General features: G+C 37.6%; 1 protein-coding gene across 7 annotated transcripts in view; it reads left to right on the top strand.

Moving 5' to 3' along the window:
* LOC120075166 (diacylglycerol lipase-beta) overlaps positions 1-16205 on the top strand; it is a 54707-nt gene that overhangs the window by 13539 nt on the left and 24963 nt on the right. For all 7 annotated transcript variants that reach the window (XM_039028352.1, XM_039028350.1, XM_039028351.1 and 4 more), the window contains 2 exons: positions 12758-12977; positions 13103-13203. In XM_039028352.1, the coding sequence (XP_038884280.1) occupies positions 12758-12977; positions 13103-13203 (321 nt within the window). The remainder of the gene's footprint in view (positions 1-12757; positions 12978-13102; positions 13204-16205) is intronic.

The raw sequence follows: 16205 nt of genomic DNA, 5'->3' as shown, positions 1-16205 counted from the left end.
TGAATAACAATTTCTTTGAAAGAATCTTTAAATACCCACTGAAGATGGAACACATAGAGTAGTTTCTTCCAGCATGCCAGCTAATAACAAAAATCAAAAAACAAATGTTGGAGATCTGCATTTGCATTCATACACTGAGTCCAAATGGAAGGAGAAAGGTAGTGAGTTGGAAGCTTCCTTTGAAGGACTGAGGAATAATTTCATGCTCCATACATCATAGGCCAAATGAGAATATTGACTCTGTAGAGACATCTTCCGGATGGATCCAAACTCCAAATACGAGTATCAGGATGAAACTCCACTCTTTTGCCTGATAAGATATGTAATAACTGCTGGAATTGTATAATTTCAGTATCCTTCAGCAACCTTCTGAAAAAGCATCCCAAGATTATATTTCACCATCCCAATGCTTGAAGACCGAGAGCCAATTGGGCAATATAGCAATTGTGTAGTGTAGATTTATTCCTTCTTTCTGATTTTATTTTTTGAGTTATTTCCTTTTATATTTTTCTTTGTATTATATCTTGTATTAAGTTTGGGGTTCAGATAAGAAGAAAAATATCCTCATGGTTTCTGGGCAGCCCTAACCTAACCCTAACACTAACCTTAACTTTTCCAGTGCTGTTTTCGTCTCCGTGTGGCCTTCCTCTGCATCTTTTCCGGCATTAGGGCATCTCTTCGAAAATTTAGTGCTCAGTCTTCAGCACCATTTTTCATCCTCGGTCACACCTCTCGGTGTTGGTCGCCTCGTTTTCGCCCCTCATCACCGTCGCCATTTTTTATTCGTCGTCCATCCACTTTTTCGGCAAGGTGTTAGTTCGTGGGTCTGCTATTCAGCATTTCGTGGGTCTCATTCAAATCGGCAGCTCTTTTTCAAGATTTTCCTTCGTGGGTTTGGCCTTGTCTCTGACCTGCCTCTAAAGGTTGTTTTGGTGTCTAATTTTTTATTTCTTTCATCTGAACATGACAGAACACAGTTTAGGAAGCTGTAGTGTTGAACATTCACCTCAACCACATGATTTCTCTCCTCAAATGGTGACAAATCATAAACTTCGGGACTCAAAATTTAGATCATGAAAAACAGATGATCATTTGGTAATGTCATGGCTAATAAACTTCATGACTACAGATGTTGGCAAAAACTTCCTATTGTGCAAAACAACAAAAGAGATATCGGATGCAGCCCGGGATACTTATTCTAGCTCTGCAAACTCCTCTGCCTTATTAGATATTGAAACTCGATTGTATGATTTACTTTAAGGAGATCTGAATGTCACTCAGTATTTTAATTTTCTTGTACACACTTGGCAACAATTGGATATGTATGAGACATATGAATGGAAATGTTCAGACGACTTGGTTCTGTTCAAAAAGATAATTAAAAAGGAGAGGAAGATTTCTTTTGGGGCTTAACAAGGAGCTAGTTGATGTCAGGGGAAGAATAATGGGTGCACAAGATTTACCATCTATTAGAGAAGCATTTGTAGAAGTTCGACGGGAGGAGAGTAGAAAACACTAAATGATGCTTGGGATTGGGCCTTCTGTTGGACCAGACATTTCAGCCACAGTAACACACTGTTTATTTCAAATAACAAGTTCAAGAAAGACTATTGTACTTGATGTGATCACTGTAAGAAAGTGGGACATGCATGAGATACTTGTTGGAAAATTTATGGCAAACCAACAGACTGGAAACCAACAAAGAAAGTGAATACTGAAAACCACACTCATGTTGTTATTCCTTCACATCCAACTACATCTGCTGTTTTCTCGAAGGAACAACTTGAGGTTTTATAGCAAATGATTGGTCACCTCTCATTCTCAAACTTTGCATTATCAAGGCTTGTCTCAAAAGTTGTCGTTTGGTTTAGAACTCGGCGTCAAAGTTTCTTCTTGCCGTCGTCTGGGTTAGAACTCGTCGTTGAGGGTTTCTTCCACAGTCGTTACAAGCCACGAATCATAGTGGGTTTTTTTTTTTTTTTTTTTTTTTTTAGTTTTGCTTGTGGGTTTCAGTTGTAGATCCGTCGACACCGTGTTAAGTTCCTCGCATCGCCTCAGCCTGAAGATCGTGAAGTCATGATTTTTTGCGACGTGCACATCTCGTGAAGTCACGATCATAGAATCCCATCTTTTTGGTTTCACAGTGGTTTCATCAGACCGGTTCCATCAGTTCTGATTGCAAATTTGGCCGTTTGTGGGTACCATTTGTCTTCCTTTTTCTTTTTTTTTGGTCCAATCTCATTAGTTGAGTTGCTTAATCTCAATTAATCAGTCTCTCACATCATGTCAAAGCAGATAGTTACATCTTTTATAAGTTTTCCTCATCAGGACATTGTCTTTTCTTGCTTCTCTGTACAACACAATAAACGAAAATTGTGGATTGTGGATTCAAGAATATCTAATCACGACTGGTGACATCAGTATTTTCCATTAGTTCAAATCACACCCTTGTCGTTCTTCGGTCCGAATAATAGATGGATCTCTATCTGAAGTTATAGAAACAAGATCGGTAAAATTATCAAATGATCTTATACTCTCCAATGTTCTTTATGTTCCTAAATTGAGTTGTAACTTGATGTCAATAAGCAAGTTTACAAGTGACTTGAATTGTATATCTAAATTCCATTCGAACTTGTATGAATTTCAGGAGTTGGGTTCGAGAAAAGTGATTGACATTGCTAAACAGCAAGGTGACCTCTATTTTTTTCAAGGAAAACATCTTCCATGCTTGTTTTTCAACCCCATGTGAGTCTTCCTATAATTTTGTTAGTTTCATTTCTAAGTCCTCTTCTTGTTCTCTGTCTTTGTCTAGTGAAAATCAAGTCATGTTATAGCACTTTCGCCTCGGACATCCAAATCTTTTGTATCTTGCGAGGTTGTTTCCTCTTCTATTCATTAATTAAAAACCAAGTCACTTTCAATGCGAAATTTGTCAACTCTCCAAACATACTAGAAATCCTTATCCAAGTGTACCCTACAAATCTTGAAAACCATTTTCATTGATCCACAGTGATATTTGGGGCCTTCTAAAGTCAAAAATATATCTGGAGCATGTTGGTTCATAACTTTTATTGATCACCATATTAGACTGACATAGACATACCTCATTAAGGAGAAATCCGAAACATCAAGTATTTTTCAATCATTTCACTCCATGATCTCCACAAAGTTTCAAAGTAATATTCAAGTCCTCAGGACCGATAATGCTCAAGATTATTTCAATTCAACTCTTGAGTCATTTCTTTCATCTCACACTAGTTCGTGTGTGGACACTTCTCAACAAAATGGGATTGCCGAAAGAAAAAATAGACACCTTTTTGAGGTCACTTATTCTCTTATGATTGCTAGTAATGTTCCTAATTCGTTATGGGGAGAAGCCATTCTTACTGCAACTTTTCTTATAATCGAATGCCTAGTTGAGTCCTCCAATTCCAATCTCCTCGAGATATCTTCCTCCAAACTTCATTCCCAAATACAAAACTTTTCTCAAATTTATCCTTTCAGGGTTTTGGATGTTCCTTTTTTATTCACAATCATTCTCCTCATCGATCTGAACTTGATCCAAAATCCATCAAATGCATTTTTCTAGGTTATTCATCAGATCAAAAGGGGAACAAATGATATTCCCAGTTACTAGGAAAATGTACACTTCTTTGGATGTTACCTTCTTTGAAAACCAACCATTTTTCACCAAGTCTCAAATTCAGGGGGAGAATGTGAGAGAATTTGAGCCATGGGAAGTTCAACCTACTTGTCCCGCACTTCCTAATCATATCATATCCAAAGTCTTAGCTCCTTCTCTAAATGAGGTACCTAATCTTGTATCGGTCCCGCCTATTGCTTTTGAACTTGAAGTCTCACGAGTTTATTAACCTATAGTCTCACAAAGTCGAACTCCTATGTTTACTCGAGAAGGAAAGGGGCTTCCTTACAAGACTGAATGCCAACCACCTAAGCTAGACACATCTTCTTTGAATTCCACTCATGAGAACATCACTTTTATGATGCCCGTGATTGATGATACAACACTATCAATTGCTCAACAGAAAGGTGTTAGAAGATGCACTAGCCATTCAATTAAAAAATATGTGGCATATGGGAAATTAAATTCGTCGTCTAAAACCTTCATAACTTAGTTGGACAATATTTAAATTCCACACTATTCAAGATGCACTTAATGATTCTAAGTGGAAAAAGGTTGTACATGAGGAAATTAAAGCTCTTAAAAGTAATGGAACGTGGGCTCTCACAACACCTCCTCCTAGAAAGAACCTCGTTGGCTGTAAATGGATTTTCAAAGTTAAATACAAATCAAATGGAAGCGTTGAAAGATTCAAAGCAAGACTTGTGACTAAAGGCTTCACTCAATCATACGGTATTGATTATCAAGAGACTTGCTTCGGTTGCCAAATTAAACACTATTCGTGTCCTTTTATCTTTAGCAATAAATCAAGATTGGCTCCTTCATCAACTTGATGTCAAAATTGTCGTTTTGAATAGTGATCTCGAAGAAGAAGTTTATATGCAGGTTCCTTCTAGAATGGAAAATGAGTCTAACACAGACTTGTTATGCAAGTTGCACATATCTTTATATGGATTAAAACTGTCTCTTCGTGCGTGGTTTGACGGATTTGCCAAAGTTATGATTAAAGGTGGTTATCATGAATGTCAAGCTGATCATACTCTATTTGTGAAATCTGCCAACAACAAAATTGCAATCCTGATTGTATATGTAGATGATATCATCATCATGAGAAATGATATGTAGGAGATCCTTAATTTAAAAAAGATGCTTGCAACTAAGTTTGAAATCAATGACTTGGGAAGTTTAAGATATTTTTTTTTTAGGAATGGAGATGGTGAGGTCTAAAGATGGCATTGTCATCTCTCAACGAAAATATATTCTAGACTTGCTAAAGGAGACCGGAAATCTAGAGTGCAGATCTGCTGAAACATCTATGGATCCAAATCTAGGCCAAGACCAAAGTGAAGGGATTAGACCAGTTGACAAAGACATGTATCAAAGGCTTGTGGGAAAGTTAATTTACTTATCACATACCAAACGAAACATCATATTTTATGAGCATTGTTAGTCACCACGTGAACAGTTCAAATGAACATCATCTTAAGACTGTTTAACAAAATTTTAAGATACTTGAAAGGTACTCCAGGTTATGGGTTATTGTTTAACAAGTCATCAAACAGAATGGTAGAACTATATACTGATGCTAGTTGGGCTAGAAAGCTAATTGATCGAAGATCTACACCTGGATATTGCTCTTATGTATGGGGCAACTTAGTCACCTGGAGAAGTAAAAAACAATCAGTTGTAGCCAGAAGTAGTGCATAGGCTGAATATCGATCTCTACCATTGGAAATTTGTGAAGGGATGTAGATTCAGAAGCTTTTGGAAGAACTAAGGATAGCAACTCAAAGTTCGTCCAAAACATTTTGTGACAGTCAAGCAGCAATTAGTATAGCAAAGAATTTCGTCCATCATGACAGAATGAAACACTTAGAGAACGATTGACATTTCATACCTGAGAAGGTCAACAAGAACATAGTGGAACTAAACTATGTTCCATCTCGCCAAAGCTTTACCGAAGAGAAATTTTGATGAATTCAATTCTAAGTTTGGATTGTATTCTATATACAACCCAGCTTGAGGGGGAGTGTAGATTTGTCTATAGTATATAATTTTATTAATTATTATTTTAATTATGATTAGATGTCCTTTTTTTTTTAATAATTAATTTCTTAGTTGGAATCTCTCTTGTATTATAATTACCCATTATTGGGTCCTTTTGAATAATAAGAAAATATAATATTTCTCCAGAAAACCACACTTCCCAAAGTCCCAAGTTTAGGGAGAGAATATGAGAGAATTTGAGCCATGGGAAGTTGAGTTTGACTCCATCACTCCAACTATTCCCATCACCACCGAAGTCTCTTCTCCTACCATAAATGAGCTAGTTACTCCTAAATTTAACCAGTCTCGTGTCCTTGAAGCATTGCAAAACCAAACATCTATTGTTTATAAGAGAAGAAGAGAGGCTGCCTCACAGTTCACACAACCAAGAATGCCAACCACCCGAACCAGATTGATTATCACTGAATTCCACTGAAGAGGATGTTACTTATATGACACCTTTAATTGATGATTCGACCCTACCAATTGCTCAGAGAAAAGGTGTTAGAAGTTGCACCAATCATCCTATTGCAAAATATGTTGCCTATGGGAAGTTGCGTCCTTTTTATCGAGCATTTCACTCAGTTGGATAGCATTCAAATCCTATAGACCATTCATGATGCACTTAAAGATCCAAAATGGAAAAAGATAATGGATGAAGAGATTAGAGCTCTTGAGAGCAATGGAACATGGACTCTGACAAGGCTACCACATGGAAAGAATCCAGTTGGTTGCAAATGGATTTTCATAGTTAAGTACAAATCTGACGGAAGTGTGGAACAATTTAAAGCCAGATTTGTCGCCAAAAACTTTACCCAATCATATGGTATATGTCACACCCCCTCCCAAGCCTTAGCCCAAAACTTAGAAGGAAGCATGAAGAAATATCAACTTGGCTCTAAGACAATCATTCTTATTATTAAAGATTAGAGATTTGACATGTCTACATTAGCCAACCCAATTTTATATACATAGTCTAACTCTTCTACTGATTTTCTTTCTACTATACAATCCGAGTCATGCTCTCAAAGATTACCAAGTTCTTGGTGTTTGGTGGTTGGATGACTCTTCCCTGAACGCTCCGCTTCGCTTCCTTGAGGGGGGATAAAAAAAAAACATTTGGAAAGCGTGAGCTAATACGCCGACCGAAGCCGACTATATTTTCCCGCCAAGTACCCTTTCAAGCATGCTAACAATATATTCCGGGTATAATCTCAGTTTCCATCACAATTATGCAGGCAATATCATGGCAAGCATAGTGACATCAATATCATGCATCTTTGCTCATACCTATGCATTTATACATACAGCAATGCATTAATCTTAATAACCACTCACCGTTTGCAAGGCTTCCTACTGCAATTTACTTTGGGAGTGTTTCCCTGAGATTTCCTCCATTTCAATGAAAATCTCCAATTAATACCATTATGTCACTAAATAATGTTAAAACATTCAAAATACATTTTTATATTAACAACACCAGCTTACCTTATTCAAAACTTTAGTCAGAACCTCAAATAAGCCTTTTAGAGGTTATTCCAACCATGGCTCGTGCGTGCAAGAGTGTTGGCAAGCGGTTCGGCGTCAAGCTTTGTGCAGGAGGCACGCGTGCTGTATTGCTCTGATGGCCGTAGCGTCACGGACGATGCGTTGGGCTGGTGCGGGCTTATGCGTCCGTGCGTTGTGCTGGTGCAGGCTTATGCGTCTGTCTGAGCCTTCACGCTTGTCAACGCAACTTTGCTTCCTCCGAACTCTAATTATAATGGCAGCCTGAGTACCTAAACTTAACTCTCTAAATAAGCTTTTAACACTGAAATTTTGGAAATGGCACGAGTTGATTGTTCACGACAAGCCCTTCTATTTATAGATACCTTGGGCTTTCCCCCTTGTGACAACTCAAAATCCAAATGTCTCTCCTTTAAGCTGCCAACACTCAATCTTTGCCAGCAGTGCTTTGAGTTGTATTAATCTTGGTTTGCCAGCAAAATTTTTTACTTTGCATGTAATCTCAACCTTACACCTCCTACTTTAAGCTGATAAGAGTCATTTTGCTGAAATATTCTTCCGCCACCTCATCTACTTAGTGCCTAAGAATGTTTATCCATATAATTTAGCACCACTTATGAGCGCATATCTCGTATGTGACTTAACTTGGATGGTGCCACTTTCCCTTGAGGTTTTTCATCAACGCAACCCTTGAGTCACGACTCAAAGCATCGCATCCTTGGCCTCCTTCGCACAGCTTTCCTTTTGCCCATGCGCCCACATATCTTCGAATGTTCAACGCATAACACATCCATCGCGTAGCACACTACCCACGCATAGTGTGGCCATAAATCATCGCATGTCCTTGGCTGTACACTCTCATGTGACAGGGCCGTAGATTACCATCAATGCATAGCCTTGTCGTATGCTATCAACGCATAACGTTGCCGCGCATCGCCAATGCATACCTTCGACAGTCAGTGCATTCTCCCATTGCCGCAAGCCTCCATCACTGCATGCCTTGATCCGTATTAACGCATGCCTCCACACACCGCACGCCCCTGCTACGCGTGCCTTTGCGTCAGCGCACGCCCTTGCATCACCGCGACTACCAACGCGTGCCTTTGACTGCAAGCCTTCGGCTGCTACCCACGCATCCATCGCATCCAACGTTTAGCGCAACTTAAAGCCATCGCATGCGCTGTTCTTAGTCTCAAAAGACATTTGCTTCTCTTGGCCACATTTTGACTCTCTCAATATCCAAATAACCTCTAAATACTTAGAACCAACGCATAGCCAATACTAACATCTTACTTAACACAAGACCAACACAATATTCACTATTTTTGTCTTGATCCAACGCATATCTTCTTTTAGTAATATTTTTTTTAACCAAATTCTTTTATTAGTTACTTCTTAGCACAACATTTAACCACTTAGAACTTTTCCTCCTCTTAGTAACCCACTACCGTCTAGATTTAGGATTAGGGTCTTACATTTACCACTCCCTTAAATATAATTTCGTCCTCGAAATTAAACCAATCCTATTTTACAAACAAATTTTATTAATTGATTTGCTTAATACAGTTTTATTACATAACAACTTCTGTCCTAGTCCTCTAAATTTTTCTCTTTCCCTTTTCCCACGTCTGGTATATCTTCCTCCCTAGTTTGAGTTAACCCATATAATTGTCCCAACGTCATTTTTCCTGTTTCCTCCAACACTCCATCCTCCCTCGACCATCGTTGGTTTCATTCCAGGGTTGTTCTGCAGCTGTATATTTCCAGCTTCCATCAACTGGGGGCACTCTCGTTTAAAGTGTCCTGGGTTGCCACACTTAAAACATGCACGCGTTCGTCCTTGGGTTTGCTCCCAACATTTTCTCCAGTGATATTTATTACAGATCGGGCATCTAGGTTTTTGATTTACACTCACCATTGACTCATTTATCTGGCTTTCTCGTTCGGAGTCTGCTTTAGTATTTGTAATGTAATTCCTCTTCTTTTCCACACACTTCTACTTTCTATCCTGGGAGTAAAATTTCTTCGCTCTTCCCTCCGCCACCTGTTCGTTGATGAGTCCCTTTTTGGTCTTAGTTCTTCTGTCGCTAAAGTTTTTTCTACTCTCATTGCTGCTTCCACTAATTTTGAGAATTCTCCCCACTCCGCAGTTGCTATCATAGGAGTTCGAATCTCTTGTATTAATCCCGATTCAAACCTCCTACAGTGCTTCTTTTCATCCTCAATTATGTTTAAAGTATACTTGGATAGCTCAGTATACTTTAATTCATATTCTGCTACAGTCATGTTTCCCTGCATGAGCTGTAGGAACTCATCTCGTTTCATATCTCGAAACGATCGAGGATAGAATCTCTCGAAGAACGCTTCTCGAAATTCTTCCCAACAAATTTCTTCTTGGTCTCCTCTTCTATTCTTCAGTGAAAAGAAAATTGTAACTTGAATAATGTCAACTGTAGGAAATGGATTATAACTTGGTCTCCTCTTCCCGCTATGGTCTTTTTGCTCGGATCTAGTGAAAAGTAGATTGTAACTTGAATAATGTCAACTGTAGGAAATGGATCCGAGCAAAATTGAGGATGATTGTCTTGGATTGTATAGTAGAAAGAATGATTGTCTAATGTAGACATGTCAAATCTCTAATCTTTAATAATAAGAATGATTGTCTTAGAGCCAAGTTGATATTTCTTCATGCTTCCTTCTAAGTTTTGGGCTAAGGCTTGGGAGGGGGTGTGACAGTGCATGGTTTGAAAAATTCACCAAAGCACTGATTTAAGGTGGTTACTATCAATGTCAAGCTGATCATACCTTATTTGTGAAATCCTCAAATGATAAAATTGCAATTTTAATTGTATATGTAGATGATAGTATTATTACTGGGAATGATTGTGAAGAGATTCTCAACCTTAGAAGGATGCTTACAATCGAGATTGAAATCAAAGACCTGGGAAGTTTGAGATACTTTTGAGGCGTGGAGGTGGCTCAATCCAAAGATGGTATTGTAATTTCTTAGAGAAAATACATTATGGACTTATTAAAGGAGTCGGGAAATTTTGGGTGTAGACTTGCAGAAACCCCTACAGATCAAATATAGTTTTAAACCAAAGTGAAGAGACTACTTTACTACACAATAACGAAGACTTGTGGGTAAGTTAATTTACCTTTCACATAGTAGACCAGACATTCATACTCTATAAGCATTGTGAGCCAGTATATGAACAACCCTAGGGAATGACATCTTGAAGTTGTGAACATAATTTTGAGGTATTGAAAGGCACTCCAGGTTATGGACTGTTATTCAGAAGGTCATTGAATAGACTAATAGATTGGTTGAACTTTAAACTGATGCTAGTTGGGCAAGAGAATTAACTGATCGAAATCCACAACTGGCTATTGCTCTTATGTTTGGGGTAACTTAGGCACTTGGAGAAGTAAAAACATGCCGCTGTAGCAAGAAATAATGCTTAAGCTAAATATAGAGTTCTTTCTTTGGGAATTTGCGAAGGAAAGTGCATTAAAAAACTGTTGATAGAACTGAAAATTGATACTTATTTCTTTTAAAGAAAACAAGACCATTTCATTGATATAATGAAATGAGTCTAGTGCTCAAGTTACAAGAAACAAAAATTGAAAATTGATACCCAAAATTTAGTTAAAATGAGTTAAAATGTTTTGTGATGGTCAATCAGCCATTAGTATTGCAAAGAACCCAGTGCATCATGATCGAACAAAACACATAAAGCTTGACCGTCATTTCATATTTTAGAAGGACTACAGTAACAGAGTGGAATTATCTTGTGTGTCATCTCGTCATCAGATTGCTGATATTCTTACCAAAGCATTACCGAGGAGAACTTTTGAAGATTTCAACTTCAAGCTTGGCTTGTACTCTATATACAACCCAACTTGAGGGGGAGTGTAGATCTATTCTTTTTTGTGAATTTTTTTTTCCTTTTTGAGTTATTTCCTTTTATATTTTTTCTTTGTATTAGTATTAAGTTTGGGGTTCAGATAATAAGAAAAATAGTTTTTCTCCCAAATGACGTAGTGTCAAGGAAAACACAAATTAAATGCAAAATTTTCTAACCAAAGTTGTTTCCAAATTCATTCCCATCACCAAGTTTAAAAGAAGCAAATATTTCCACCAATCCAAGGGCTTCGAAGACTTGGCCCAAATTTCTCAGCCCTGTGCCAATGGTCCCTTACCATGGATACTTTGCACCAGTTTACTCCAAAGTGAATCAGGTTCCTGAGAAAATCTTCATCCCCACTTTAGCGAGAAGATCCAAGTTTCTATTTTTTAATCCTCTAAAACCGAGACCATTTTCCTTTAGAGATTTGGTATCGAGTCCCATTTGGCTAGATGGTTTACCTTACTGCCTTTGTTTCCTTCCTCAAAGAAAGATTTCATGTTTCTCTCAATTGATGAAATCACTTTATCGGGCATTAAGAATAGAGACATATACTAAATAGGTAGATTCTCCAAGTTTTCTTTACATAATACAAGTCTTTTTCCCCGAGACAAATTGAATCATTTCCATCGATCAAGCTTCTTCTAAATTTAGTGGGGTAATGTAAGTTTTCCTTCCTGGGACAAATTGAATCATTTCCATCGATCAAGCTTCTTGTAAATTTAGTGGAGTAATGTAAGTCAACTTTATGTGAAGTAAATGTTCTTTTTTATAGAAACAACTGCTTTTATGAAAAAATACAAGGGCAACAAAAAATCCAGCCCTCAAAACCCCTCTAGAGAAAGGGTTTTTTACTAACTAATATACTACCTAGAGGATAATAACAAAAAGTCTTCAAGACTGAAGCCCAAAGAGACGAATGTGGAGTAAATGTGGATGAAGATAAGTTACTATCCACCGCTGCTCTTCTTCATTGCAAGGTTGAGCATCTTTCGTTGCTATATCTTGGTTTTTCACTTGGTGGGTATCCGAAAAAGGTCTCTTTTTGGCAGCCAGTTATGGATAGAGTACAAAAGAAATTTGAAAGATGGAAAAGATTCAATTTGTTGCATGGCGGAAGGGCTATTTATGCAAATCGTTTTTTTTCTTATGCCATCAAAGGTTATCTCCTTCCATCCTAAATCATAGCTCTACTTGAAGAGTTCGTCTATTATCTCCCTAGTTAGTGGTCATGTTGAGGATCTTGAAAAAATGGAAGGACTTCACACTCTTTATAGGATACATGAGTTATTCCTCTCATAGCCGTTGATTTTCAGATGGAACCTTATGTTTATCTAATATGGTATTAGAGCCTAAATGGGTACTCTGTCCAAAAAAGAAAGGACCCAATTCAAGAATGACGAATCCAAAGAGGCACCATTTTTAATGGACATGTTGAGGATCTCACATTGAAAACTGGGGAGACCTCACACTCTTTGTAAGATACATGAGTTACTCCTCTCATAGCTGATTATTTTTGAGATGGAGCCTGTGTTTGTCTAATAAATCAAAATGACTTTTGTGTCTTCCTTTTCCTTTTCTGTATGTTTATTTGTGGTGTCCATATGCATGATTGTTTGAGACTGAGAAATTCTGTTGTACGCATGTGATGCAGGGGTGGCTTCAAATGATAGATGGTGGAAACGGAAGCTACTGGTTTTATTTACAACCTTGGTGTGCTTTGTTGCACTGGTTCAGTGTTTTACTGGTATGGATGTTCTAAGGTGGAGGTCATTTTATTCAACTCAAGATCATGCATGGAAAGCACATTACAGTGAGATATTTGACCATGGGATTCGTGAGGCATTATGCTGTTTGGGACGTTCCAAATACCTGTATGTCTCATTCTCCTCCTCCTTCCTCTCTCTCTCTCACTCTCTGATATGGAGTTTTTCTTATGTGCTCTATATTTGTGTTACACTATCACTCCTCATTTTCATATCCTGGTGCCATGTTTTAGGAGCATCACGGAAGAAGATGAGGTCTTCTCAGTGGCACAATTATTGGGTGATCTTGTTGCTTATCGCTCAACTGGCACTGGGCATTTGGAATTTTTGGCAGGTTTAGTTTGAAATTCTATGCGTGTTTTTAATCATCTTTTTATGTCATTTCGCATTTGCTAAGTATCTGGACCTTTTAGATAGGCAGGCATTCTTGTTGCAGTATGCATTATTCAGCAACTTTGCTAATGTTAAATAAGTGAAGTCAGCTGGTTTGAGAAATGAGCAACTTGTGCCATTAAAGAAAGGCTGGATCTTAAATAGATTAAAGCTCTACAGCCCATGCCCCAAGCAATGTCCACACAGATACCTTGTTGGTTATAGAATACCTAAAACTCTTAGGTTTGAGAAAGAATCAGAATGCTCTATTCATTCACCAAAGATATGAATATATACAAGTGTACAAAGCATAGAAAAGGAAAATATCACAAAATATTTACAAGAATGAAAAACCCTAACTATAGAATTATAACACTCCCCCTCAAGTTGGAGCATATATGTTAATCATGCCCAACTTGTTATAGATAATCTATACGTCTTCCACCAATGCTTTCGTGAAGATATCTCCTAATTGTTCTCCCTTCACATATCCTGTAGATACCAACCCTTGTTGAATTTTCTCACGTACAAAATGGCAATCAACTTCAATATGTTTAGTCCTTTCATGAAATACTGGATTATAGGCTATATGAAGTGCTGCTTGATTATCACACCACAACTTTGTCGGTGTGGTGATTTCAAATCCCAACTCAACAAGAAGTTCATATATCCAAATCAATTCTCACACAGATTGTACCATTGCTCTATATTTTGATTATGCACTTGAACGTGACACCACATTTTGCTTCTTACTCTTCTAAGAAATCAAATTACCACCAACAAAAACACAATACCCTGAGGTTGATCTTCTGTCTTCTTTAGATCTTGCCCAATCGGCGTCTGAGAAACATTCAATATTAATATGGCCATAATTCTTATATAATAAACCACGCCCGGGAGCAGCCTTCAAATAACAAAGAATCTGTTCCAATGCAGCCCAATGATCAACTGTAGTGCATGACATGTACTGACTCACAATACTTACTGAATAGGCTATGTCTGGTCGAGTCACTGTAAGGTAATTAAATTTTTCCACTAACCTCCTATATCTTTCGGGATCTTTTAGCAATTCTCGATCTTTTGTGAGCCGTAGGTTTGACATCATTGGGGTACTACATGGTTTAGCCTTTAGCTTTCCTGTTTCAGTCAACAAATCAAGTACATATTTTCTCTCTGATAATAGAATTCCTTTCTTGCTTATTACCTCAATTCCTAAGAAGTATTTCAACATGCCCAAATCTTTTGTATGGAATTGACTATGAAGAAAGGTCTTTAGAGACTGGATACCTAAAGCATCATCACCAGTGATTACAATATCATCCACATATACGACCAACAAGATGACACCACCCTCAGATCTCTTAAAAAAGACTGAATGATCTGACATGCTCTTCCGCATTTCAAAGCTTTCAATCACCTGACTAAATTTACCAAACCAAGCTCGTGGGCTCTGCTTTAATCCATACAAGGATTTACGAAGGCGACACACCGTTCCATTCTCCCCCCGAGCAACAAACCCTGGTGGTTGCTCCATATATACACTAGAACCTGGGTTCTTGGATGTTTTTCTTAGATGAATATGAGCTTAGGGAACTGTTAGCGGGTAGTGCTTTTACTACTACACCTTGAAGAAGTTGGCTGTGAGACTTCACTCATTTCAGCAGCGCCAATAGTGGCAAGGGTTTAAAGGTACCAATGATTGGCTAGAATTTCTAGATGCCATTGGGATTTTTGTTGTATAGACACCATCTTAATTTGGATGGGATAAAATATTTGTAATCCAAATTGTGCAAGAAATACATGGTTCTTATATTTGGGAGAAAGATCCAACACAAGAAATGAGGAGGAATATTAAGAATAAATATTATATGATCGACAAATTATTACAATTCACATAGGTATTTAGAGCTAATATCTACAAAAGATAAACTCACAGTATTACTCAACTTTTGGATAGTATTCAAGTTCAAGAAATCCTATACTTGGATCAGTTTGACTTCTGGCAGTGCTGTATAGTTCTGAACAAAATACTTTTTTTTTGAAGCAAGAAATAAACTTTTCATTGATTGATACGACATAAAGAGACTAGTGCTCCAAAGATACAAACTCCAAAAAGGAGTGAAAAAAGAAAAGAGAACATAATATGATCGAGACATTATGAGATAGCAATTGTCAAATCACCAATTGACCCGAAAGCTTAAGCTGATGGGTGAAGATAAATTGACACTTTAGCATTTTCCCGCACTTGTGGACTTGGAACTTTGTAGTAGACCAAACGAGTGGAAATCAATATTAATTGGGGATGAAATAACATTGCACAAATTTGATTATAGGACCTCTTGAACCTTTGCTCTAATACCATGTTAAATCACCCGTTGGTCCAAAACCTTAAGCTGATGAGGAAGGTGAATTTGATATTATATCAACACTTTAGCAGCAACAATAAAAAAATTAGGTAAGAGAGGAAGGCCTTCCCATTAAGTCAAATATATTGCATAGAAAAACCTCCAAATAATTTTGACAGAGAGCACCATGTTGAACCCTTCAAACGAGCCTTTCAAAACACTCAAAGTCCCTGAGAAGCTTGTCATGGTAGATGAAGTTCTAAAAGAATTGCTTTAACTGCATTCCTTTTAATGTAGCAAAGAGCCATTGAGCAAAGAAGAGACATTCGTTCTGAAATATTCGAGAAAACTCAATGAGAGTTGAATGTTGTAAATAGAAGAGACCAGAGTTGTTGGCATCAGTTGTCTGGTATAAGAGCTATCAAAAAAGATACGGAGAAGCGTTTCCTCAGTCGAAAATCAGATGGCATTACACAGTCTTAGGATTCTTCTTTTGCAAAATCTACGAGGTATTTAGATTGCCATTCAACATTATCCAAATCAAGATATTGATTCTTTTCGGACTCTTAAACTTCGATATGATTGAGAATCCTCTTCACTCAAGGAATATGAAAAAATC

Source organism: Benincasa hispida, chromosome 4, assembly GCF_009727055.1.
Source record: "Benincasa hispida cultivar B227 chromosome 4, ASM972705v1, whole genome shotgun sequence".
In the NCBI taxonomy this organism is placed as follows: Eukaryota; Viridiplantae; Streptophyta; class Magnoliopsida; order Cucurbitales; family Cucurbitaceae; genus Benincasa; species Benincasa hispida.
Note: the sequence above shows the minus strand (reverse complement) of the source record. Positions and strands in the feature narration are given on the sequence as shown.